We start from the raw sequence: 27,968 nt of genomic DNA, 5'->3' as shown, positions 1-27,968 counted from the left end.
AATTTGGGGTTTTCACAAGAATCTCTCTAAATTATTGCATGAATCTTATCTGTATTCTTTATACTTATTTGTTTCATTAGAGGGATTCGTACGCAGAATTCTTTGGATTCTGGCATCTTACTTTTGGTGTTTTTCGCAGCCTTAGATGCCAAGTGGGGCGAATTGCTCATGAGAGAAGATACGAGGGGATCACATGACTGTTTGGCAAACTTCGATGGACAGCGAGGCTCTTTCTTTTTATTTTCCTTTATGCACTCTAATCTTTTTATTTAATTGTCTCGGGACTCTATTATTTCTCAATTAATAAAGTTGATTCAGTTTGGGTTTGGATTGAAAGATAATTTGTCGAGTTTCCTATTTGTATGGAACTGTAAAGGCCCTTAGTTTTTGGAACGATTTTTGCAATTGATTTAAAAATAATCGCACTTTTTCATTGGTATGAGTTGGGGTCGTTACAGTCTATATCGTACCATATTTTACAATACGGTACGATACGTATCGTTACTATGGAGTTTTCCGATACGATACACACCATATCTTTTGATACACTACGATATGGGGCATATCTTTAGATATGCTATAAACGCAGTTTAAATGCACTTATTTTAATTTTTTTCAAAAACATATAAGGCCCCTTGTGGCTAGTTCATATTCATCCCTATAAACCTTAAGAGTGATTTAGGGAGATTTCTTTCCAAAAAAAACAGATGATGTTGATGATACTCAATGATTGACGTTATCTAATTCATTTTTGTTTGAAATTTAAAAAAAAATAGTTATGTAAAATTTTTAAGTATTAAAAAAACAATGTGTTTTTTTTATGTAAACGCACATTATTATGAATCTTGTAACTTATTAGCGTAGATTCATTATTTAATATGCATATTATTTCATAGTTTGCATTTTTCTTGTGAGATTGCCATTTATAGCATATTATCTTGATTATTTAAGGTTCAATGTCTTATGCATGCCATTCATACCAAGACATAAATGCCTCATATGTGATTTTATGGTTGAAATTTGTTAAATTCATCATTGTTTCATGTGTTATGATTTTGTTAGAATTTTTGCTAGTTTTTCTGATTTTTTTTGGAATTTTTGAAAAAAAATTATTGAAATTTTATGATACGTTTACGATACGATATGATGTAACTATGAGCCCAACCGATACGGGTTAGGATACGATGCATACAACCTTGTTATAGACAATGAGAGCTTAGACTGGTGACAAAGACTTGCAATAAAAAATATAGTGAGACATCTGCACCCGTAACCAATATGACCATTATCAGATCATTATTAGTAGCAGCAATTAGGCAATGGAAAATGCATCAATTGGACATGAAGAATGCATTTCTAAATGGAGATTTGAATGAAAATGTTTGTTGGACTCTCATAGAATGGAAAGGATACACAAAATCGAGTTTGAAATTTGAGAAGAGCATTAGTGTTAAGCAAGCATTGCCTAGTTCGAGAAATTTACTAGTGCAGTCATTTCATGTGGATTCAAATAAAGTTTTTATGATCCTGCTTTGTTTGTCTCTAGTAAAGGTAGAACTTTGTTGCTCCCATATATAGATGATATGATAGTAACAGGGGATGATGAAAATAAAATAGCACGAATGAAAGAAATTTTAACTTTTTTAAATGAAGGATTGTGGGTAGTTTGAATCATTTTCTTGGGTTAGAGAGGTTGCATTCTTAAGAAGTGTATATCTGTAACTATGAAACTTTGTGTGAGAAAATTGAATATTAAACAAATCTGCTCTGAACACCTATATGTGGTTTACATGGGCTGTTAGGAATGATGATATTCATGATCAGTGGTACTTTTGTAGTTCTAGACATAAATAGTATGTATCTTATTTATAAGTCAAAGGGTACTTCTGTGATTTCCATAAGCATTATAAATTGATACTAGAATAGGAGTGTAATGAAGTCAATCTTCAAGATAGAGAAGTACAAAGCCACTTATGGGCAAGAGCACACGTGCACTAAGGCACTCACAATAATAAAAAATAAATTTATTTTTATTAATATGGAAAAGCATCAAAATAGTGCATGCAAGATGCATACAAGAAATGGATACAAGCGAAAAAGCTAGTCCCAACGACTAGCTGAATACAAACATAAACAAAAAAATGTTTGCACTACCTTGACACACAAGCTATCACGTAAGGAACACTTACACCTAGTGTGAGCATAACCTATGACATAGGAGGAACTAAACCTAATATGCATATAATCTATGACATAAAAAAAAAGAGGAAAAATACTTATGGACCTAAATACAATCTATGTATATATTACATATATTTTAACAAGGATGATGTCACATCAATCTTGGATTTCCTCTCTTGACTACAAATGCCTCCTGTACACATCTTCCTCTCTCTGCTAACCCTAATTCTCAGTTGAAGCTATATCCATGTCAGCAGTGTCAAATATCCAGATTGCCAACTTAGTTGAAGGATTGCTGTTTTAAGTTGAAAGCTGCTTTAACGTGGGACTGTGTTTACCCAAACTTGTGATTAATGAAGCAAATGCAAATTTGGTTTTTATGGGCATTTGTTGAAATTATTGGCTCTTTCCAACTGACTGGGAATTTAGCTAAAATCTGTTTGTATCTTTCTACTGCAGGTGGGTTATATTGTTGGTCTTGGGGACAGGCATTCAATGAATATTCTTCTTGATCAGACTACTGCAGAGGTGGTTCATATTGATCTTGGTGTTGCATTCGAGCAAGGCTTGATGCTTAAGACACCTGAACGAGTAAATATATATGCAATCACTTCTATGAGATTTTAATTTATTCAACATTACATATATATTTGAAGTCACTGACATGAGAGACTGCAGATTGTTTTATTGGATCTGAACAGGTAAGAGTTCCTTATTTTATGTTTTTGTGTCATATGCCAGGTACCATTTAGGCTGACAAGAGACATTATTGATGGCATGGGAGTGACAGGCATAGATGGAGTGTTTCGAAGATGTTGTGAAGAAACACTCTCTGTAATGAGAACAAATAAGGAGGCGCTTCTTACCATTATTGAAGTAGTAATCTAATCAGTACCTTTTTTACATCAGAACTGGTGATAATTGTCTATAACTAACTAATGATGATCTTCCAGGTTTTTATACACGATCCTCTTTATAAATGGGCTCTCTCTCCTCTCAAGGCCATGCAGCGTCAAAAGGTATGTGCAATAAGTCGGTTTTCATTGTTGATATTTACAATCTGGGGTTTTCGTACCTACTCCTATGCTTCCGTTGAATTAGCAGTGGATATCTACTTATGGTTCATGGTTTTTATTTCTTATTCGGTTTGTGTATGATTTGTTACTTAATCAAATGCGTGATGTGTAATGAGATGAGCGGAAAACAAATACAAGCCAACTAAGGGCATACAAACACACAATACAATGTGCACAACCACAAATCCACTTAAGGATAACACAATAAGCCAATTAGGGCTTACAACACAATGTAAAAATATATAGATTTTATTGATAAAATGCTTAGTGAGAAGCATAAAATAAATGGGGACAACGGGTCCCTATTTATACACAACACACAAGAGAGAGGGAGTCTTGGGAGCTCCCATAGAGACATTGGGAGCTCCCAACGGCTATATCTATAGCCGTTGGTAGCAGCCCCAACATCTCTATGGGTAATCCCCATAGTGTAATAAACTGGAAAAAAAATTAAGCTTGGATTCGGGTCGGATCTGGATCCGGACCCGAAAGGGAGGCACCGCCTCCCGTGTCTTTTGAAGACAGCGAGGCAGGGGTTCAGAGAGAACCCCCGCCCCCCTTCTTCCTCTCTCGGTCTCTCTCCCCCTCAGCGCCTCTTCCCCCTCTCGTCTCTCGGTCTCTCTTCACCGACCGACTCTCTCTTTCCCCCTCGTTCCTCCCTGCGGCCACCGACGCCGGTGACTTGCCACCGGCCACCGCCTTCATCCCGTGTGTTGCAGGGAGCCGACAGCCTCCGATGCCGACGCTGCCGACGCCAGCGACCACCAGGTACGCTCCTCTTTCGTTTTTCTTCTTCGTCTCCCCTATTTTCTCCCGCCTCCTCTTCTTCTTCTCCGGGAGAGATCGGCCGACAAGGGGCTGAGCCCCCTATCGTCGGCAGGGGGACTCCCCCCAGCCTCTCTCTTTTTTGGTCGACTGACAGGGGGGCAGAGCCCCCTGTCGTCACCATTTGCCGTCGCCATTCACCGGCAGGCGGCTCCGCCCCCTGTCACTTACTGTGTCGGCAGGGGGCTCAGCCTCCTGCCACTTGTCGTGTCGACAGGGGGCTCCGCTCCCCCTGTCCCTCTTGTTTCGTCGACAGGGAGCGGAGCTCCCTGTGTCGGCCCATCTTTTCGGCAGGGGCTTTTGCCCCCTGCCTTTTTGTGGATTTTTTGGCAGGGGCCGCCCCTGCCTCTTCGTGGTTCTTCCGGTAGAGGAGGGGCTCGCCCCCCTCCTCTCTGTTCTCCTGTTACAGCAGAGGAGGGGCTCGCCTCCCCTCCTCTCTGTTTCCTCTGTCAAGGCAGGGGAGGGGCCGAGCCCTCCTCCCTGCCTCCTGTTACGGCAGAGGAGGGGCTCGCCTCCCCCTCCTCTCTGTTCCCTCTGTTCAGCAGGGGAGGGGTTGAGCCCCTCCTCCCTGCTCCTTGCTCCCTATCATGGCAGGGGAGGGGTTGAGCCCCCTCCCTGCTTCGTGTTATGTCAGGGGAGGGGCTGAGCCCCCTCCCTACTCTTTGTGTTGGCAGGAGAGGGGCTGAGCCCCCTCCCTGCTCGTTGTTTTGACAGGGGAGGGGGTCGAGCCCCTCCCTGCTCCTTGTTGCGGTCGGGGAGGGGGTCGAGCCCTCCCTGTGCCTCTTTTCTCGTTAGGCAAGGGCATCGCCCCTGCTTTCGCTGTTTTCCGGTAGGCCGGGGCAAGCCCCCTCGCCTTTCCTTGGCATCAGGCGGGCCTCCGTTGGTTGTTGACAAGCAGGGGCTTTGACCCTGCCTCTCTTCTGCTTTGTCAGGCAGGGGCGCAACCCTGACTGCCCTTGCTTTATGAGGGCAGGGGTGCAACCCACTGCCTCCTCGGAGTCCGCTGACAGCAAGTCAGCAGGGGCTCGCATCCTCTGCCCCTGCTTCTTGCGCTTATAGCAGGTGTGCATGTGCACGATGCCCCTGCCTCTGCTTCCCTTACGTCAGGACGGCGATAGTACCCCTCACTTTCTATTTTGGTATTAGCTTGCTAAGATCGTTACTTTTGCAGCTCGTACGACGGACCCTGCTCGCGTTCCGCGACCCGAGCCGCCAATCGCGTACATCCGCGGACGACAGCAAGCTTGCAACTCTCAAAGGTAGGGGAAGATTGCACAGAAGACTTGGACAATTGAATTGAGTTCAATTAACTAAAAAGGACAATTAAATAAATATATATGCATATATATATCATATATATTTATACGAGTACGCATTTAACTCAAGGACGCGGTTTCGCGATCCTTGTCCTTTACTTTGTCGTTGCGCATCGCGCACAGGTTTTGTGTTGCACTCCTGTTTACAGTTCCTTTACTTTGTCGTTGCGCATCGTGCAAAGGTTTTGCGTTGCACTTCTGCTTACAGTTTTTACTTGCCGTTGCACGTTGTGCGAGGGTTTGCGTTGCACTTTTGCTTACCGCCTTTACTTTGTCGTTGTGCCTAGGCTCTTGTTTTTGCATATGTGTTGGTATTGCCTTGCTTTTGCAGATGACGTGCAGGTTCTTGCTCTTTGCGTATGCCTTAAAGGCATCCTCGTGGAGGATGCAAGAGACATCTATCACTTACTCTTGCGACAAGAGTTCAGTTGGGAGCTGGCGATACACCTCCGTTTAAGGAGAGGGATACCTCGCAAGGATCCTGGCTCTTCGTGTGCGCAGTCCTGCAGAGTCGACTTGAGATTTTAGGGAGCTGCGCAAATGCATCAAAGACTGCTCCAAGTCGAAGCATTTGGAAGGATGTGACTGGCCGGTTTTGCTCGCCCTTTTTGGCATATCTCGGGTGATCCCGAATTGGGGGTTCGAGCGAACTTCTTAGCGGGTATCCTGTTGAGAAACCCGTATCCCGTCTATCGAGGGCGGTATCGAGTCATGCGAGGCATGTAGATACCCCGATAGCGGATGTGATTCAAGATAATCACATGCATAATGTTGGCACAAGGTACTGCTGTTTCAAAAGATAGAGTAAAGTTGATAAACTTTACATCTTTGTGAAACACTCTTGTTAAGGCTTCTATTGAGGAGCTATACCCCCTTCATCCTAGAGTACTTGTAGTCGTGCACGACATGTCTAGTACTGCGATGATCGGATGAGACGGTCGTGCGACCTCGAACAGTGCTAAATGCAAAATGCTGTAATCACATAAATGACCTCACATTCGCCTTCAAGATGCTCGAGTGGTTTAAAGACCACAACATAGAATGGGTCGTTAGTTAAACAACCCCTAACGCACCCGTTCGCTTCTGGTTGTCTGTCAAGGGAGAGGACAGATCGGTACAAAAACTCCAATGGACAGGTTGTTAACAACCACCCCACGGGCAAAGATCCGGCCTCCCCAGTCATTGGAGTTAGGGGATACACAAGTTAGTTCAACACTTCTGCAGAAGTTGGATGCATCTGTGACACTGCTTTTCAGCCTCTGGGGAATCCCCTCTCGACTAATGTCGTCCCCTTTGGAGCGGACTCAACTAGCTATTCGGGTTATTGAAAATACATAGAATAACAGACGCCCGAACTAGTCTCAGTTGTTTCTACGTTTTGCCTGCACGTACCCACAGGCCAGTAATTATCGAAACATAAGGTCTGTTCACACTGGTCGTGGGTTGTGAGATTTGTTTGCACTACGGATTCGCTTGCACTACTGATTCACTTGCACTACTGCTTCGCTTGCACTACTGCTTCGCTTGCTTGCTCGATAGTTCAGTATGCTACTCGTTGAACTGTGCACGCCTGTCAAGGCATTACTCTAGTTGGTTAAACTGTTTACGCAGTTCTTTGCGGAGTAATAAGGAGTTTCTCATACTAGTTAAATGCTTATAATAATAGCATTATACCAGTTGTTATATATTAGCATGTGACTTGCTTTATCCCTTGGTCGAACTGTTTGGTGCTTATTGTAGCGTAGCATTTGTTGGCTTGCATCTCTTATGATTGATGTGATTGCATACAGCTCGTAATCTACGAACTGGTGGCAACTAGGATTGATGTGGTCGTTTGTCTTATAAGCTGCTTATATATTGTGATATAACTGTTGCCGTATGATTGCTTATGAATGGCTTGTGATGTAATGGTTTATGCCTTACAATTAATTTAATTACTTGTCGATGGACTGAGCCATTTTATGGTAATTATATGTTTTGCGAGCATTGTTATGAGTGTTTATCTTATTCAGTTGTTTTGTTTGGCTGACGGGTAGAGTTAGTTACCCTTCGCCCATAGAATCAACTGAAATTGCCATATCTGTGTGTTCTTATGTGTCGTTTACACATGCTTTGAGGGCCTATTTGAGGATTGTAATATTCCTTGTGGCAATCATACGATGTGTAAGATTATATGCTTCTGCGTGGAGTGATACGATGCATATTGCTGATATACATGCTTGTGCCCATATTGTGGCTACTGACATCGAGAGCAGTCAACTGTTCGGAGCAGTCGATTGTATAGATGCGTGTATCACCGAGTAGGGTGTTTGTCGAGCACCTGATCTCCAAAGGATTATCTGCGAGGGCGTGTATGATCAAGACCAGGTACCCGGCTAGAGTGGTAGATTCTCTGTGAGGATGTACACTGTCCACGAACGGGTAGCCGCGAAGACGGTGAACTCCTGTGAGGAAGTGTATGGTCCAAGACCAGGTATACCATCTAGGGCGAAATTCCTTGTGAGGTTATACATTTCCCAGACCAGGTGATCCGGCGTTGATCTTGTTGTTTGTATTAGTGGCTATCGACCCTGAGAGCGGTCATTTGTGTTGATGTGTGTATCGCAATGAATTTCATTGGATATGGCATTTGTTGGGGACCCGCTTCCCAAAGGGTTCGCTGTGGGGGTATGTATGATCAAGATCAGGTGACCCGGCTAGAGCGGTAAAATCTTTGTGAGGATGTACATTGTCCACGAACGGGTAGCCGCAAAGACGGTGAACTCCTGTGAGGAAGTGTATGATCCAAGACCGAGTATACCCTCTTAGGCGGTAATTCCTTGTCAGGTCGTATATCTCCCGGACCGAGCGATCCGATGTGGATCTTGTGTTTTTGCTTACCACAGAAAGTTATGGTGAGTTGTGACGATCTTCTGAGATTGTTTGTGATAGCCAACTATAAATTCATAGTTTCGGCTTTCTGTTTTAGCATGATTACATGTTTAACTCAGGTGTGAGAATCAGATCGTTAGCAATTTGAATTAGTGATCATGTTTTGGACCTTCTACGGAAGGGTGAGCTTTTCTAAGAAGGTATGACGCCTTAGTGCGTCATAACCGGTGACGGTTAGCCGCATAAGACTTTGAGAGATGAGGATAGATTAAGGTCGTTCAGGACAAAGCGTTGGTTAGAAGTAGTGAGTGACAAGCTATGTCCTGGTGGTGATTAGATGCAAAAAACTCGTTCTAGGAACGAGGACAAGCTTGTTGCGTAGTAGTTCACAGTTTACGATCAAATGGATCGTATGCTGCGTTGGTCAGTTGCACTGCTTACTTGCTTTGAACTGCTTACTTGCTTTGCACTGCTGACTCGTTTGCACGCCTTACTCGCTTGCACTACTTATTCGCTTGTACTGCATATCTGCTTTAAACTGCGTAGCCTACTGAATTAAATGTACTTAATTCACTTTCCTATTAGTCTCTCTTGTGCACCTACTAGTTTTTCGCGAAACTAACCCATTCTATGGGTACAGGTGATGATTAGGTACTCTACGGGCGATGGCGCGATTGCAAGATGGCTTCAAGACTTCTTCTTCCTGCTCTTAGCTCGCGTCCTGGACACTATGGGTTTGTATCGGATTTTCCTTGGGATATCTGAATCTTGTGAGTTTTGGTTCTTTTAGCTAACGTGCCCAAAGTTGTCAGCTTGCCTTATGATTTATCAAAAGAAAAATCTTCCGCTGATTTCATAAAACAACTCTGAAGAAAAGAAATATTTCTAGTCTCTTGCCTGTTTTTCTGAAAAGGTTCGCAAGTTTGAAATTTGGGGCGTTACACATAAAGCCCCTTAAGGCAATAAAAATATATTTATTTAAAAAAAAAAGTAAAAAACTATCTAACTAGCCTATTCTTATTGAACTAACCTAGTTACATAATGTGAAATGACCAAAATGCCCTCATTGGGCATTATATATATTCTTTCATATTTCAGGAATATATATATACATATTTTAACACCCCTCAAACTTACGGTGTATACACTGAAAGTAAGTTTGTTAAGTAAGAATATGAAACGTGATGCAGCAAGAGCTTTGGTGAAGAAGTCGGCCAGTTAATAATCAAAGGTAACATATGAAAGCTTGATGATTCCTTTCAAATATTCATTTCGTACATAATGGCAATCCATTTTGATATGCTTGGTACGCTCATGGAAGGTATGGTTGATGGCAATATAGATGACACTCTTGTTGTCGAAACACATTTTTGAAGGTCTGGAGATGTTTATTCCCATATCTTTGAGAAGATTCCTTAGCCATACAAGTTCCATAGTTGTCGTAGTCATAGCCCTATATTCAGTTTCAGTAGATGATAGTGAAACTTTCTGTTGCTTCTTGCATTGCCATGAAAACAGAGAATCCCCTAAAAAAATACAAAAACCAGTAGTTGAGACCCTATCATTTGGATTTCCTTCCCAATTAGCATCAGTATAAGTAAGCAAATCTAAAGATGAGGATGAGGATAAAAAAATCCCTTTATTTATAGAATTCTTTATATATCTCACAATCCGCAACAGAACACTCATGTGTACGATGGTTGGCGCATGCTAAAATTGACTGGTAGAGTGAACATGAGCTATGTCTAGTCTTGTGATTGTTAAATAAGTGATTTGATCAACTGTCTATATGGAGTAGGATCGTCCAGAAGTGTCTCATCTTCATGTCTTTGCTTTACATTGACAACTTCAGGTGTCTCCACTTTCTTGTCATTTGTAATACCAGACTTAGCACAAATATCAGCAGAAAGCTTCATCTAAGAAAGAATATAGCCCCTGGGAGAGTAGGCGACTTAAATACCTAAAAATATCTTTAAAAATCCAAGTTAGACATATCAAAATTTTATTTTAAAACATTTTTAATTTCATTAACTCCTTGTTCATCATTCCCTATTATTATTATGTCATCCACGTATAGCAAGAGAATGACAATATTGGTACTTGTATTTTTAACAAAAAGAGCAATGTCAGTATAACAAGAATGAAAACCCAAATGAATCATAACACTACTAAATCTATCATACAAGGCTTTTGGGGCCTGTTTAAGGTCATATAACACCTTTTTTAATCTAAGAATTTTTCTTTTTTCAATACTAAAACCCGGCGGGGGGTCCATATAAACTTCCTCATTTAATTCTCCATTGAGAAAATCATTTTTGACATCCAGTTGATAGATAGGTCATTTTTGTATGGAAGCTACAGCTATTAAGGTTCTAAAAATAGTCATTCCTAACTACGAGGGCAAAAGTTTCTTCATAGTCAATTCTGTATTCTTGAGAATAGCCTTTGGCAACTAGTCTTGCTTTATATCTTTCTAGACTTTCATCAATCTTGAGTTTAACTTTGAACACCCATCTACAACCTATGGTTTTCTTTCCTAAAGGTAAAGTAGTTATTTCTCATGTTTTGGCTTTCATAAAGGTATATAATTTCATCTTCACAGCTTTATTCCATTGAGAGAAGTTTTTTATTTCATTATAATTAGATGGTTGATGATAAGAATGTAATGCTATTAGGCATGCTCTATAGTGTGGGGACAAGGAGTCATAAGACACAAACCTATTTGGTGGAATGGAAAGACAACTAGATCTTCTAAGGTTGGATTCTTTTATAGAAGCATTATGGTCAATCTCTAAATTTTTATCTGAAGATTCTTCTTCAGGAGAAGAATATTTTTCTAAAGCATTTTAAGGGTTATTTTCCTCATGTCAGGTATAAACATGAATGCCTTCAGTAGATCTCTCGTCTACTATATCACTATCCGTAGTATGATGATCACAAGGTTCTATACTCTCATTACTAATATGGTTATCATCAACATTATCATTATTCAAAGTCTCATTATCATTCCTTGGAGCGAGATCATATAAAGAGGTATAGTCTACTTCCTCATTTACGTTTCTTTGATCAAAGCCATTCTCATTTTCTAAGGCCACATCTTTAGGAATATAAAGTTGTTTTTAAAGTCAAAACATCTATATCCCTTTTGTTTTTTCCCATATCCAATGAAGACACATTCAATGGCTTTTTGGGATAATTTATCTTTTTTATGTAGTAGTACAAAACATTTACAACAAAAAATCTTTAATCTTTTGAAGTCGGGTGTTATTTTAAATAACTTTTCACAAGGAGTAATATTTTGCAAGGACGATGATGACATTCGATTTATTAAATATTTTGAACTCAAAACGGCTTCGGCCCTAAAAGATTTTGGAATATTCTTATAAATGAGGGTCCTAGCGGTTTCCATATGTCTATATTTTTTTCCGCTAGCCCATTTTGTTGGGGAGTTCTAGGACAAGACCTTTGATGGCAAATTTCATTTTGTTTTAAGTAGTTTTGAAATTCTTTTGACAAATATTCTCTACCTGAATCAGATCTAAGTGTGGCAATGTTGCTTTGAAATTGATTTTTGACTATCATATGAAATTCTTTAAAAAAAAATACATTGGGTTTTAAATTGAGAAATTATACCAATACATATCCAATAAAGTTGTCTATAAATGTCACATAATATTAATAACCTTCTTTCGATATAACCGGAGAAGGACCCCAAACATCCAAATGCACTAACTCAAACGGTCTTTTAGAGATGAAAGTTTTGTTTGGAAAAGGGTTGCACACCATGTCTTTTTCTTTACAAAATTTTTCGTTAAAAGGAAAAAGATACATTTTTGAATTAGTTTGGATGTTCAAGTTTTTATGCTAAGTTTCAATATCATTATTGTTAAGATAAGTCGACTAATATAGAGTTTATCTATTCTTAGGGTTGTTTTGATATTTTATGAATAATGAGGGACCCAATATGTAAATTTATTCTTTTGGCTAATCTCTATTTAAACTAAAGGAGATTAGACCTAATTAAGATTTTGACGTCTCTCTCTCTCTCTCTCTCTCTCTCTCTCTCTCTCTCTCTCTCTCTCTCTCTCTCTCTCTCGTCTATATGGTATCAGAGCCATCGACCTTGGGAGCATGATTTTGGGTTTTGTGCCAAAGCTCTTGTGAAGGGTATCAGATCGCGTGAAGGGGATCAGATCTAAGGTTGGTTCGGGTTTTTTTTTTTTAGGATCCGAGTGGTACAGATCTGTAGTCTGACAAGTATCATGACTTAGATCTGTAATCAGATCTAAAAGTCGTGGTGAAACTATGTGTTTCGGTCGATCAGATCTGGTGGATACAGGTATGGGTGTTGTGATGACGTCGTGAAGTGGGTGACGGTTAGATTTGACAGTCGTTATTTTTGGTTGTGTCATGGTGAAGATTAAATACAGTCTATAGTCGTGGATCTGCATACTATAATTTTTTTTTTCAGATCTGATCGTATGTTCTGGTAGTCGTATTAAAAATATTGTATCATCATGGATCTGCATACTATTTTTTTTTCAGATCTGATCACAAATCTAGGTGTCGTGGTAAAGACTAATCACCATAGTGGATCTGCATATTGTGGAGCAGATCGTAAGTTCTTGAAGAACTCATATCTGATTTCTTAGTGGATTGGAGAGTAGATCTGGATGATTTTTTTTTTGCTGGTAGTCGACCAGATTTACAAACTGTGACAAATTTTTTTTTGCACGTGGATGCCTATTTCAACAACGATATTGGTTGTGAATCCTTAGTTAGTGTTATTCATTATGGGTGAAGTTCCAAAATCTGATTACAAGAATGAGGCTATTGGGGAATATAAAGCCTTCGCCAATCCTTTCTCATATGGTTCTTCCGTGAAATTAAATGAAACAAACTATGCAAGGTGGTCCAAAACGTTTATGATGTCGGTGTCTGGACATCATAGAAAACATATTATATTGGAATTTAAACCAAATGATAAAACAGGAAAATACAATACTTGGAAAGAAGATAATGACATTGTTATGTCATGGATCATGAATAGCATTGAACCTCATATTGCAGATGGTCTAATTTATTATAATATGGCTAAACAGATGTGGGACAATCTTCGAGATACATACTCTCAAGAGACTAATGTGAGTCGTATTCTTCAAGTTAACAGGAGATATATAATTTGTAGCAATGTGATCAGCCCTTGGCCTAGTACCATGCCTCGGTTAAGGTTGTCTTTGAGAGACTTAATGCTCATAGGCCTCTGTGTTGCTCAAAACAAAAGGATCATCAAGAACAGCTATGGTTGCTCAGTTCTTCACAGGCCTATCGTCAGAGTTCTCAGTTGCTAAAGTCCAAATGTTGACTGGGTCTGATGTTGCTACTCTTGCTGATGCATACAATCGATTGAGTTGACTTGTCATCTCTCTTCCACAATCTCAACCTGGATCTCAGTCATCTGCTTTAGCTGTTCCATCAAGTTATGGACGAGGAAATACTCTGAATGTTAGAGGCAGAGGTCGTGGAAGAGGTATGGGAGGTAGAGGCGAACTCCAATGTACCTATTGCGGAAAATCAGGACATTTAGAAGATTGTTGCTGGGATAAACATGGACGGCCTGCCTTTTCTCCATTGAAGCCAAATGTTACAAAATTAGAGGTAGAAAATGAAACCAATTTTCCTAGCGATTTTATCACTCTTAGTCATGCAGAATATGATGAGTTGGTCGCTCATCGTCCTTCAAGTTCCTCTTCTCCTGTAGCTGGTGTGGTCTACTCAACAGGAGACCATATTTCTTCTCATGATAGTAAATGGATTATTGACTCTGGTGCATCTAGGCATCTATGTGGAAACTCTCAAAAAATTTCAGTGTTAGAAACTATTACTGCACATCGGAGTGTCTCATTAGCTGATGGGAGTTCCTCCCCTGTTATTGGTCAGGGAAATATTTCTATATCCTCTTTCCCTCAGTTGAACAATGTCCTTTATTTCCTCAAAGTTTACTCTCAGTTAGTTGCCTTACAAAAGACCTAAATTGTAGAGTGATATTTGATCCTGTGTGTTGTCAATTTCAGGATTTGTTGACGGGGAAGAAGATTAGTTGAGGCTATGAAGAAAATGGAGTCTACTATCTACATCACCCAGTGAAAATTATTTATGCTGCAGTCGATTATTCCTCGAGTCCTGTTCAGTGGCATCGTCGTCTTGGACACCCTCCATTGTCGAAGCTTCGTCATGTCATTCCTCAAATTTCGTCTACTACATCATTCCAGTGTGAAGCATGTCAGTTGGGCAAGCATCATAGGAGTTCGTTTCCTTCTAGTCAAGTCATAAAGTCTTTGAACTTCTTCATGCTGATGTATGGGGTCCTAGTAAGATTCTTACGAGGACCCAATGTCGTTATTATCTTGTTATTGTTGATGATTTTTCTAAGTTGTCTTAGGTGTTCTTAATAAAAGAAAGATCTGAAGTTCCTAGTATCCTCAAAACATTGGTTATTAAAATAAAAACTCAGTTTGAGTCTGTTGTCAAGATTATCCACACCGATAATGCCCTTGAGTTTAAAACCAAAGCACTGTTGCAATTTTATCGAGACTATGGCATTCAACCTCAAACTACATGTGCCTATACTTTCCAACAAAATGGGGTGGCTGAGCGAAAACACAGGCATCTCCTTGATGTAGCCTGCACCCTTATGATTCAATCCAATGTTCCTGCTTCATATTGGGGTGATGTGGTTACCACGGCTTGCTATTTGATCAACCACATGCCTTCATCATCCGTGGAAAACCAAATTCTTTTGCAAATCCTGTATCCTAACGTACCTCTTTTCTCTCTTCCGCCCAAGTTATTTGGGTGCGTTTGTTTTGTGCACAGACTCGGACTTGACCGTGATAAATTAGCATCTCAAGCCACTAAGTGTATGCTTATAGGCTATCCAAAAAATCAAAAGGGGTATCGATGTTATGATCTGATTTCTCGTCGGGAGTATGTCAGTGCAGATGTATCTTTCTTGGAGTCTCTTCCATATTATTCCAGTATTGGTGCTAGGATGCAAACTGATCAAGATGACTCCTTTCCACTTTTTGTTCCTCCTTTTCCCTTAGAATTGGTGCCCCCATTATCGAATCCAACTCCACCTACCTCACAGTTTCACAATCCTCCATTGGTGTATGTGCGTAGACCTCCACCTCCTCCAGTGCCCCCATTTTCTTCTTCTCCTGAGGTAAGTGCTTCTGATAGCAATGACATTTTTGTTGATGATGACAGACCAATCGCTCTGCGAAAGGGAACACGACAATGTACCTTATATCCTATGTCTTAGTTTGTGTGAGATGCCAGAATTGGTAATCAGATGAAAGCATTTATTTCAGCCTTATCTGCTGAAACTATTCCTCTGAGTTATCAAAAGGCAGTACTCAATAGCAGGTGGAAGCAGGCTATGCAAGATGAAATGGATGCTTTATTGTCTCAAAAGACATGGGACCTTGTTGATCCCCCATTGGATGTGGACATTCTTGGATGCAAATGGGTATATACCATTAAGTACAACTTAGATGGTTCAATTGAAAGGTACAAGGCCAGGTTAGTAGCAAAAGGTTATACTCAGACATATGGTGTTGATTTCTTTGAGACATTTTCTTCAGTAGCACGGATGGGCACCATTCATTTTGTTCTCTCCATAGTCGTTCACCATGGATGGAGTCTGTGTCAGTTAGATGTGAAAAATGCATTCCTATACTGGGATTTGTTTGAGACAGTCTACATGCGACAACCTTCTGTGTTCAAGGTTGAGGGGGAGTGTCAGAAGGTGTGTAGATTAAGAAAGGCGATATATGGCCTAAAGCAAAGTCCTCATGCATGGTTTCAAAAGTTGTTTGAGGTGATGTCAAAGTTTAGTTTTAATAGGTCAGCGTCAGACCACACATTATTTATTAAGAAAACTAACTCAGGCATAGTAGTTATGGTGGTATATGTGGATGACATCATCCTTACAGGAGATAACATGAAAGATATTGCAGCTATGAAATCTCATCTTCAAAAACATTTTGTTACAAGAGACCTTGGTTCCCTTAGATACTTTCTGGGCATGAAAGTGGCCACGAGCAGTGAGGGTGTGGTTCTGTCTCAACGAAAGTATGTTCTTGATTTACTAAAAGAGACAAGAATGTTGGGAGCTAAACCAGCAAATATTCCCATGGATGACAAAGTTCATTTATTGGATGAGGGGTCAAAACTTGTTGATAGCAAGAGCTATCGCTCATTGGTAAGGAAGTTATTATATGTGACAGTGACTAAACCTGATATTGCTCTGGTTGTAAGCAAGGTTAGCCAATTCATAGACAAACCGACTGAGGTACACTGGAATGCTACAATGATGATACTCAGGTACTTAAAATCTTCTCCTGGAACAGGGTTATTATTCGAGAAAGGAGGCACTCTCGAGGTAGTTGCTTACTCTGATGTTGATTATGCTGGGTCTGTAGAGGATAGGAAATCTACCACAGGATTTTGTGTATTTGTGGGAGGTAACTTAGTTTCTTGGAGAAGCAAGAAGCAAACTGTGGTTGCTAGGTCAAGTGCTGAATCAGAATATAGGGCTATGGCCCAAACGACAGCTAAATTGATGTGGGTTCGAACTGTGCTAACTGATCTTCAAGTGAAGGTTTCATCTCCTATGGTGATGATGCGTGATAACAAGGCAGCCACATATATAGCCAATAATTTGGTATTTCATAAGAGGACAAAACATATTGAAGTTGACTGTCACTACATACGAGATATGGTTCAAGCTGGACATATCTCTACCAAGCATGTAATCTCTAAGGATCAAGTTGCAGATATTTTTATAAAGCCTCTTGCCAGGTCCAGTTTCTCAAAATGTTGCGGCAAGCTGAGCATGATTGATATCTATGCTCCAGCTTGAGGGGGAGTATTAAGATAGGTCGACTACTTTAGAGTTTATCTATTTTTAAGGTTGTTTTGATATTTTATGAATAATGAGGGACCCAAAATATAAATTTATTCTTTTGAGTAATCTTTATTTAAACTAAAGGAGATTAGACCTAATTAAGATTTTGACATCTTTCCCTCTCTCTATATATATCTCTCTCTCGTCTACAATTATCTTTAATATAATTGCAAAAAGACTTCGGTGGAAGAGATAAAGAGTCCATAAATTAGAGATCTTCCCTCCTATGGCCTTGCCCAATTTGTTTTTTGGACCGGAGATCCTGCAAAAAGCAACTTTTAGATGAAAAGGAGATTTCACATTCATGGTCGATAATTTGAGAAATGAAAAAAAGTTTTAAATTCAACTTAGGAACAATCCTAATTTTTGGAACAAAAAAGTTTTGAGAATCTAAATTTCCAATACTTTTAATTTTTAAAGATGTCCATCGGTGGTAGAAACACAAGGCAAATTTGGATTAATGCATACGTCAATTAAAGTAATCTCATGTGGAGTCATATGAAAGGAAGCTCCCGAGTCAAGAATCCATGAGCACTCACTAAGATAGGAAGAGGAGGCAATGGCGGCACCTGATGTAGAGAATGGAGAATTGAGTATTTGTTGAAGCGACATAGTTAATTGACAAGGTGTCTTTTAGTTCTCCTCTACTTTTGCCTTCTTTCTCTTTCTTTGGTGTGGATTCTTCTACAAAACATTATTTCTGGGCCTAGATATGGCCGGGAAGTGAAGATGTTCTATGAAGGAGAGAAGATCTTGTTCAAACTCCGAACATAATCCATACAAAAATTAAAAAAATTGTTTTTTTTTTCATTTGTTCCCGCTTAAGTTTCACGCCTTCGGTGGACACCCACTTAGGCTTTAATAGTGTCAATTCATTCCAAAGAGGGGATAATGCATTAAAGAAATCACGGACACTCATGTCCTCTTGCTTGGTTGTTTTAATTTTCTCTTGCAAGTAATATTGTCTTGCAAGATCTTTTTTAGTGTACACACCTTTCATAAACAACCATGCTTCATTTGCCTTTCTAAATTTGGCAATATTAGCACAAATTTTCATTTTAACATTATTCATGAATCATGCAAGAATCTTAGCATGATTACTCTCTCAATCTTCTATTTTTATTAATGATCTTCAATGGCTTTTGATCGAGTATCTCCTTCAAGAGCCTTTTCTTGAGCTTGAGTTGAGGTTCGAGAATCGTGCCCATCACGTATCCCCAAAGCTTCTTTCTTTTGAGGTTTTTCTCCATAGCGGAGGCCCACGTCATATAGTTGGTACCATTGAGTTTAAAGTTAAGGTCAATCTTTTATTCATGCCACATTTAAATGATAGAGAAATAGGAGAGAAATGTAGAAGACCACTTGCAAGTACCACGATCACATAAACACTTTTGGATGCTTCTTCACGAACACAAACACTTTTCTCAAGATCGAGAGCTCTTATACCATGTAATGAGATGAGCGAAAAACAAATACAAGCCAACTAAAGGCATACAAACACACAATACACTCTTAGTGAGAAGCATAAAATAAATGGGGACAATATGTTCCTATTTATACACAACACACGAGAGAGGGAGCCTTCGGAGCTCTCATAGAGACATTGGGAGCTCCCAATTTTTAGGTGACTCTCTCCCTTGCTATGCTGAAGGGCCTCCAAGATTCTACCTTGTCTTTGACCGTTAATGTACGTTTGTTAGAGGAAAGACCCATTTGATTGTTTTGAAGTGGACAGGTAACGTTGGGGCTGGAGCAGCCCCAACGTCTCTATGGGTAATCCCCATAGAGCCCTTAAGGCAATAAAAATACATTTATTTAAAAAAAGTAAAAAACTATCTAACTAACCTAGTTACATAATGTGAAATGACCAAAATGCCCCTGTTGGGCATTATATATATTTCAAGAATATATATATGAATACATATTTTAACATTATGTTAATATGCTGCATAAATGTTTCTTATGGCAGGAAACTGATGACGATATTGAATCTAGTTTTGAGGATTCTGATGATGAATATGAAGGAAATAAAGATGCAGCACGTGCTCTGATCCGTGTAAAGCAAAAGTTGGATGGGTATGAAGAGGGTGAAATGAGAAGTGTTCAAGGACAGGCAAGTTTCATATCTTCTACTTCACTCGAGTAGTTGCAAAAATGCACAAAATTGAATCTTGCCTGGGTTTTCCTTTTCATTTCATTATGCGGTAACGTGATTTATTAAATGTAGTTTGGGCAATTTGTTTTCTCCACTGACTTGATCCGTTGTTCACCGTGTAGAGATTTCGACCCACTTTTTTCACTTTTTTCCTTTCCTAATCTCCAATAGTAATTTATCAGTTTTTTGTTTCCCCAAAAGGAAGTAAATTGGTTGGAGTTCCAATTTGGTTCTCACCCAGATCCGACCATAGTTGGTTCCATATCCCAATCCGGGTTTGATCAGGAATAAATATGGCTTGATCTACTTGGTAGGGCTGCGTACATGGCCCAAACCTAAATTGGCCTTCTTTGAACAGCCAAGCCCGGCCTATAGCCTGTCCATTGGATTGTAGCTGGCGGCCTGTTACCCTCCCTGTCTGTTACCAACCATATATCTGGATCCAGGTCGGAATATGATAAGCAAATGTAACTGGATCTGGCTCAAGATCTGATCTAACCTGATATATTTTTGTTTAACCACGCAAAATTGAATAGGTTTTACCTGCTTCTGCACATCCGGTAGAATCTTGAATCCTAATCAAATCAAAAACTCTACTATGAGGTTCTAGTTGACTCCAGATCTGGATCTTAAAAACAGATATATTGTTGGGTCAAGCATGTCCCAACCGATTTTAGTCCCCTACTCCTAATGGAGATGATATGCAAACTGTTTTAAGGATCTTACTGTGTCATTTATAATTTAGCGTGTTATCTGTTTAGCTTCGTCGTTGTTTGTGAATATGTGACCTGGATCTTCTGTTGATATTTCAGGTACAACAGCTCATCCAAAATGCAGTAGACACTGATCGTTTATCACAGATGTTTCCTGGTTGGGGAGCTTGGTTGTGATAGATGGATGTGTACTTGGTACATTTCCCCTTCTGAACATTGTAAAGGCAATCTGTTCTCCTTTTTCCCCTTTCGTATCATGAGCTCTGATGGTGTAGATTATCCACCATTTTTTATATACATGTATATAACATATATTTCGTACTTATCAATATTAGAATAGAATGAGAAATAAAAGAAATTTTCTAGTAATAAATGTCATGTTATAGTGATGTTAAGAGTGTTGGTTAGTTTCTCTGAGTCATTAAAGCAGGCCCTTTTCCCTTTCAGTTCTGCTCAGTAAAAGCTAGTATGTGCACACGCAAGAGAGAGAGAGAGAGCACTTCAGAGAGGTGGTTTTGACTAAATCCCATGGTCAAAATAGTAGGAATCAGCCCTTGGATCGTATGTGTATGTGTGTCCTCATGGGTTTCAAGCCCCTCGCTTGAAACTCAAACGAGGAGGTAATTTTGACAAACTCTGATCACATGGATGGGTGTTCAGCATGGTCAAAATAGTAGGAATTAGCCCTTAGATTTTATTTTTTTGACATGAAAATGTTTTTGTTTGTTGAAAATTTGGTACATTATAATCTGTTGATTTTTCAACCCCCGGAAAGTTTAAAATGCATGTCAGAGAAACATGATTCAAAGGCTGGTTTTTACTAAACCAAACATGTAGATCACATCTAAAGAATCAGATGGGCAAAAAAATGAAAAATAAACTTAAAAAAAGAGTTTCTAGCAAGAGGTTTGGAACCCGAGTTTAGCAAACATTATCTAGAGAGAGAGAGAGAGAGGCTTTGTGCTTTGGGCTCTTATAAATGGCGTTGAAATGTGGTGTTGGGACTGTATGCAGTGTTTATCCACGCCAATGCTCCCAGTCAGTCAGAGAGCATGAAAGCACCAGGGAAACTGCAACACGCCTCTAATTCATGGTTTCTTAAAAGATTTGGCTGGACTGCATCCGGATTCATGGTTGATGCTTCTCTATCTATTGAAGCAACACAAGCGAGATGCAGACAGTGAGCTCTGTATATCGATATCTTTAAGAGAAACTTGGTCCGTATGTTTGCAATCCTACATCAAATGGTCACCTCATCCACGTTGGAGTGCCAAGATAATGATGCACGCAAGATCTACAATTCCGATTCTGTTGCAAGTTATGGCCTTCTAAATAGGCCAGAATCATTTGAATTTGTGTCCACTTGCCAAAAATACGTTGGGATTGTATTACCTTGCATGGTGGTCAAGGCAGGACTTTAAGGTGGCCGAGAGAGAGCGAGAGAGAGAGAGAGATGATGAGGATATTGGAGCGTGATGATGTTGATGTAGTGTTAGTCATAATAATGTAAAAGATCGGGAAGATGATATGAGAGGTTGAATGATGTAACTATGGTGATCATAGTGATCATTATGTGGAGGACATGATAATGATGATATTAGAAACAAGAAAACCCAAAAATGATTGTACGACAAAAATAACACATTTCTTAAAATGTTCCACAATTTTTAAAATCTGCCCCATGTTTAAATTCATAATTTTTTTTTTACTTCTTTAGGACCTTTTTACCATTCACACGAGTTGAGGTTTGCACGATATATGGGTCCACTCGCTGGCTATTGCAAACCTTCACTTAAATGTAGATTCACTTGTTTTTTTTTTGTGGACCTCATGAAGTTTGCATAACCAATGTAAACCTTATGTTCAACTGAAACCTCGTAACTTTGCAAATACCGGACTAAATTTGCATATGTAATACAAAATTTATGAGATACAGTGTGAACCTCCTGTTAATTTCATCACATCGTAACTTCGCAAGTACTGGATTAAATTTACATATATAATACGAAATTTGTAAGGTATAGTGTGAACCTCATGTTACTTAACCTTTTATATAGTATGAAATTTGCGGGATACAGTGTGAACCTCTTTAGTAACTGATGCTCAAATTTTTTGCATGTGAATTTTTGTATATTTGCATTCTTGTTGAGTCATATGTAAAGTCATTTTTGTTCATTTTGTTTCTTTTTTCGTTTGTTTCTAAAAAGAACCCTAACATTTTCCCTCTACAACCCTCAGCATTTTTATCTTTCTTTTTGACGATTTCTGTGATTTTTTTTGTTGCATTCCTATGAGGTTGTAGTATCCTTCGCATCGACTTTCCTGGTTAGGTCAAAATGTGAGTTTTATACAAACAATATAGTTTTATTTCATTTTGGACTTTTTTTTCAATTTTTTTAGATATGAGCATTTAATAGCCCATGCATATTTGTGTTTAGTTGTTCTTGTGAATGTTTTTTGTATGTTGTCTTGTGTTTTACTTAACATTTTCCATCGAATTTACTGTTTTGGGTTTAATATGTTTAGGGTTTTTTCATAAATATATATGTTTGTGTTATAGATCATTTATGTTTGTTTGCTCATCTTTTAGTTAATTTTCAGTATTTTTGTATTTGTGTAACAGTGATAGGGTTGATTATACACAAGCATTGAATACGGGTTAGGGGGTTATTGTTGGTAGTGTATATGGATGGCCTTTTCTCACATGATGTTTTCATTAGATGAATGATATGTTGTGAGGTTGATGTATGCAGTTAATGATGGCCTCTGAAAAGGTTAAAGTACATTATCATAACATTGGTTACACTAATTGGATATTTATATTAGTTCCTAAAAAAAAAGTGGCTTTAATGAATTTTTTGCTTAGAGTCTCTTAGAAGTCGTTTTGCGGTTCTGGAATCCGGCTACCAATACATTTCAGTTCAGAGATATTGAGATGACCATCACGTTAGAAGACATGATACGAATCACCAAATTTAAGTGTCCTGAGACAGTGTGTACACATTGATGGGAAGATTTCAAGAACATTTGTGGTGTTTATCTACAAGCGGATGAAAATATGTTAAAAGGTGAAATGCTCAAGTTATCATGGTTGAGAAAGCACTATGATTCCAGCAGGGCGAAGAGAATAAAAGGAAAGTTGTTATATGTTAGAGGGAGCGGTTATAGGGCGAACAAGAAAGTGACAATATTCTTGTTGTACTTCTTTAGCAAGTGTGTATTCATCGACATTGGTGAGAATTCGATCCACAATTCATACATTTAACTGTTGCAAGACTTGGATCACGTCAATGAATACACATGGGGAGAAACCACACTTGCACACCTATATACAAGTTTCAGTAGTGAAGTATGAAAGAAATAATATCTCCTGCATGTTGGTGTTGTTAGAAGTATTTATTCTTTCATTGTGCCCATTACGTTGTATCGTTATGTGAGTTGATTATAGCACATGTAAGTATTATTGAAATAATTTATTATAGTTTTTATAAACAATGCAATATATGACTAACCATGAATAAAACTTTGGTTTGTAGATAAAGTGGTGCTCCTACGAAGTCGCAGAGGAGGAGTAAGAGAATCTAAATATGGTTATATAGGCAAAAGACATCACTAGTTGGGACATTTGGTTGTACAACATGAATAAAGTTGAATGCCAAATGGTGAGTCACGTGGTCTAGCAGTTTGGGTTTGTTTAACAACCACCTCATCACCCTCACGCAGTTAGCAAAGCCATTTTAGGCACAATGAAGGATTGCCCCATGATGTTTCTCTTCGAACTTAAAGACTAATGCGAAGGCGATGAAGACATCAACTTGCCATTCATGGTACGTGCTTGTGAGGATGAGGATGTAGCTACTGATAACCTTTGATTTGTAAGCAGTACCTCCACAAAGATGGTGATTGAGGAAGAGGAGGAACTTGGGGTAAGGAGTCTGAAGCATAGAAGGACTGCAAGTAGAGCGGATGTAGAGTTAACTCTTGCACTGGTTAAAAACCACATGCTGAAAGAGTTGCTTCAAGCAAAGGAGTCTATTATATATACTAAAGTTGACATTATCGCTAACAAGGATAAGGTCATCGAGGAGCTACGAGCATGCTTGATGCATCCATAACCATGGCTTTTGTTTTCGATTTTTTTGTAAATCATTATAATAAACTAAACAATGTTTTGTAAATAATTGTAAATGAAGTTGTAATTGATTTTGTATTTAATAACATAATAACTATAAGTTTACATTTAAATACTTTTGTTGTAATTGAATTTCTCTGTTTATGAATGTTACAACTTGAATGTATATTTGTAAATTTCAATACTTTAATGAATGTTACAACTTTAAGCTATAACTGAATTGTATATTTGTTGAATATTACTTAATGTAAATTTGAATGTTACGGGTGAATTCCTGAGCAACATGTAAATTTGAATGTTACAGGTGAATTGTGCATCTGATGAATGTTACAACATATAAATTTGAATGTTATAGGTGAATTCCCAAACGTGTAAAGTTGAATATCATAGTTGAATTGTGTATTTATTGAATGTTACATGTAAATTTTAATGTTACAGCTGAATTTTTGAACAATATGTAAATTTGAATGTTACATATTTGCAAAATTGGTGACCTATTTGAGGGGATAGGAAACTTTACAACAAAAATTTATGAATAATAACCAATATTTGTGAATGTACAACATTATTTGCGAAAGATAAGAACATTCATGACTTTTACAGCAATAAAATGGGAAAATGATGTGCATATTTGTAGTAGCCTACTTGCAGGAATGGAGAACTCCACAACCAAGTTTTGCAAACAATGACCAATATTTGCAAATGTACAACATTATTTGCTGAAAATAAGGACATTCGAGTTGGTGAGAGAAAAGAAAACAAGTGAACAAAAATGACTTTATATATTATTCAACAAGCATGTGAATGTACGCAAAATCACATATAAAAAATTTATGCATGTCAACAAATATTTACATATCTCATTAAAGAGAGAGATTCACAGTCAGGCTTTGCTGACTTTCGCAACACTGAGATGTGAATGTCTACATACATTTGTGGATCTTCTAGAGGGTCATTTACTTAAAGGAGATTCACCTGGCATCTCGTGAATATCGTACTATATATATGCAAATGTAGTACCTTATTTGTGGACATTGACAAGAGTATAAAGGTCGATGACATTCACAATACTAATATGTGAATGTCTACACACATTTGCTTATTTAAAGGAGATTTACATGGCATCTCGCGAATGTACTACCTTATTTGCGAACATCTGCAAGAGTGTGAAGGTCCAGGGCATTCGCGACACTAATATGCAAATGTCTCCACATATTTGGAGACCATCTTAATGATCAATTACTTAAAATAGATTTGCATAGTATATTGTAGATGTCATTATATATGTGAATTTCTTATGGTATTTGCGACATACGCAAGTTTCAGTTATAGGAGGTTCACAAATTTGGTTACGTGCACTTTGTGAGGTCCGTAAAAATGTTGTGCGATTATACTTTTTAATGGGAGGTTGCGAGGTTGGGACACCATACCGATATATTGCACAGACTTTAAAATGTTGGCTCGCGCGAAGGGTAAAAAGGTCCTAAGAAGTTGGATATTTGTGATTGTTGACACCAAACGGATTTCACAAATTGTGGGGCATTTTGGAAAATGTATGATTTCTTGCAATGCAGTACAATCATATTTCATATAAAATGTATAACAAATTATTGAAGCATTTATGTTGAAAACAATATGTTTAAAATTAAAATCTTATTGCTTCAAGCTTTGTAATCATGTACTTTTTGTAATCCTATTGCTTCCAACTGAGAAACAATTTGTCTTTTTTTGGCCAGCTCGATCTCATCTTGTTTTGCTTGGATTCATTATGAGCTCGAACTCAACTAAGTTTGCCACAAGAATGGGCCAATCTTAAACATTTCAAACTTGGCTCTATCACCTCATTTACTAAACCCGAGTTCTCATTGCTTTCCTTTCTTTGGAGCTTTTATTACAAGGTGCTAGTAGTGCTCGGGCTCGGCTCGAGCTCAACTCACTTAAGCTTTTTAATCTTGCGCATATGGGCGAGTCGTTAAGCTTTGGCATTAGAAGTGGAGAGTTCAAAGGTGAGGATGGGATTCAAATTCCCTACCTTTAATTCAAATACTAAACAATTTACCCATATTTCCAGACCTTCTTTTGTTGATGATTTTGTCATATATATATATATATATATATATATATATATATATATATATATATATATATATATATATATATATATATATATATATATATATATATATATATATATGGGTAATGCGCTGGTGTTGCCCCACTCTCTGGTTCTGCCCCATTAGGCTCCTTCGAACATCGTAGTTTTTTGTGTTTTTTCTCACATCTAACACCATGATCTATAGTTTTGTTTAGTAGAAAGACCTGTATATAGGTTTTTTCGGTGATCCAAAATCAATGGCCATGAAGGTATCAATTTTTTCTTTCTCATACAAATATGTTTTTTCGTCAAAAAAACATAATCCAAGGGTGGATCTCCACTAAATTGAGTATAATAAACACATCTAACAGTTCAAATCTGTCACAAAACACTTCAAACTATAGGGCCTAATGGGGCATAACAAGAAAAGTGGGCCTAATATGTTCAGTTCTCTCTCTCTCTCTCTCTCTCTCTCTATATATATATATATATATATATATATATATATAGAGAGAGAGAGAGAGAGAGAGAGAGAAATGCATTCCTTAAGCCCATTTTTTAGTTAAGTCTCATTAGGCCCATTCAAAATCATAGTTTTAAGTTTTTTTTTCTCACTTCTGACACAATAGATGTGATCTATAGGTTATTTTAGTGGGAACCAGCTTTTGGATCGATGAAATCTGACCTGTATGCAGGTTTTTCCAATGATTGTTTTTTCTGGCTAATAAAAATATGTTTTTCATCAAAAAAACATGATCCAAAAGTCATTTCCCACTAAATTGAACTTGCTAAACACATCCAACAGTTCAGATCTATAGTAAATCTCTTAAAACCTATGGGGTATACCGAGCTTAACGGTCTATTGAGCATGAGCTTTTCTCAAGCTCAGCTCATTTATCTACTAGAAAAAATTCAAGCCGAGCTTAAACTAGTCGAGCTCGAGTCCAACCCGAGCTAGATGGGCTCATTGTGCACACCTATTGGTGCCCTAGATATTTTCTGTGGGTAAACGAATACAAGCGGGGTCGGGTGCCACTCAATTTCAACCTAAATTAGATTTTAGATAGTTCCTGAGTTATTGCGCAACCAAAGTTGGATTAGTTATATGAGTCGGACAAACAGGATCCGAACAGTATATGGACGCAAATACAGTTTATGGAATTCCTTACTGGAATCGAATCCAACCCGAGTTTTGATTAAGATCTCCCACTCTGTAAAACTAAAATTCCATCAGATCCAGTTTATGTTATCTATATCTGGACCCAGGCCTGATTGTGCCTACGGTAGGTCAAGTCAAACCAGACACGGTACTGGCACCTCCAAATCAGATCGGATCCAGACCCACTTAGTGCAAGTGAAGATCCGATCAAGTTGACAACAGCCCTAGATAAAATTGACCCTATTACTGTTATATGTCCTTGTGGACCAATTAACCAAATGGATCTAGTCCGAGGACCCGGTACACCAGTCCAAGGTTAGGAGAGTAAAACCCAAGACCCAACCAACCAAAGCCCAGCCCCTACTCTGCTGCCCGCGGACCTACCAAGCTAATCCTGGCTCTTGACCCGGACACGAACAAACCGAATCGGGAGAGCCCGAGTCTTTTACCAACTTCTATAAAAGGCTGAGATTT

General features: G+C 38.6%; 1 protein-coding gene across 7 annotated transcripts in view; it reads left to right on the top strand.

Moving 5' to 3' along the window:
• Positions 1 to 20,471, top strand: part of ATM (Serine/Threonine-kinase ATM-like protein) — a 308,602-nt gene extending 288,131 nt beyond the window's left edge. For all 7 annotated transcript variants that reach the window (XM_089999875.1, XM_089999874.1, XM_089999877.1 and 4 more), the window contains 5 exons: positions 2,641 to 2,772; positions 2,923 to 3,057; positions 3,135 to 3,200; positions 19,210 to 19,353; positions 20,208 to 20,471. In XM_089999875.1, coding sequence (XP_089856001.1) covers positions 2,641 to 2,772; positions 2,923 to 3,057; positions 3,135 to 3,200; positions 19,210 to 19,353; positions 20,208 to 20,285 — 555 coding nt within the window. In that variant the 3' untranslated portion in view covers positions 20,286 to 20,471. The remainder of the gene's footprint in view (positions 1 to 2,640; positions 2,773 to 2,922; positions 3,058 to 3,134; positions 3,201 to 19,209; positions 19,354 to 20,207) is intronic.
• Positions 20,472 to 27,968: the final 7,497 nt, after the last annotated feature.

The sequence above is a fragment of the Nuphar pumila genome, chromosome 3 (assembly GCF_984573655.1).
Source record: "Nuphar pumila chromosome 3, dmNupPumi1.hap1.1, whole genome shotgun sequence".
Taxonomy (NCBI): Eukaryota; Viridiplantae; Streptophyta; class Magnoliopsida; order Nymphaeales; family Nymphaeaceae; genus Nuphar; species Nuphar pumila.
This window is presented reverse-complemented; position numbering and strand designations above follow the sequence as displayed.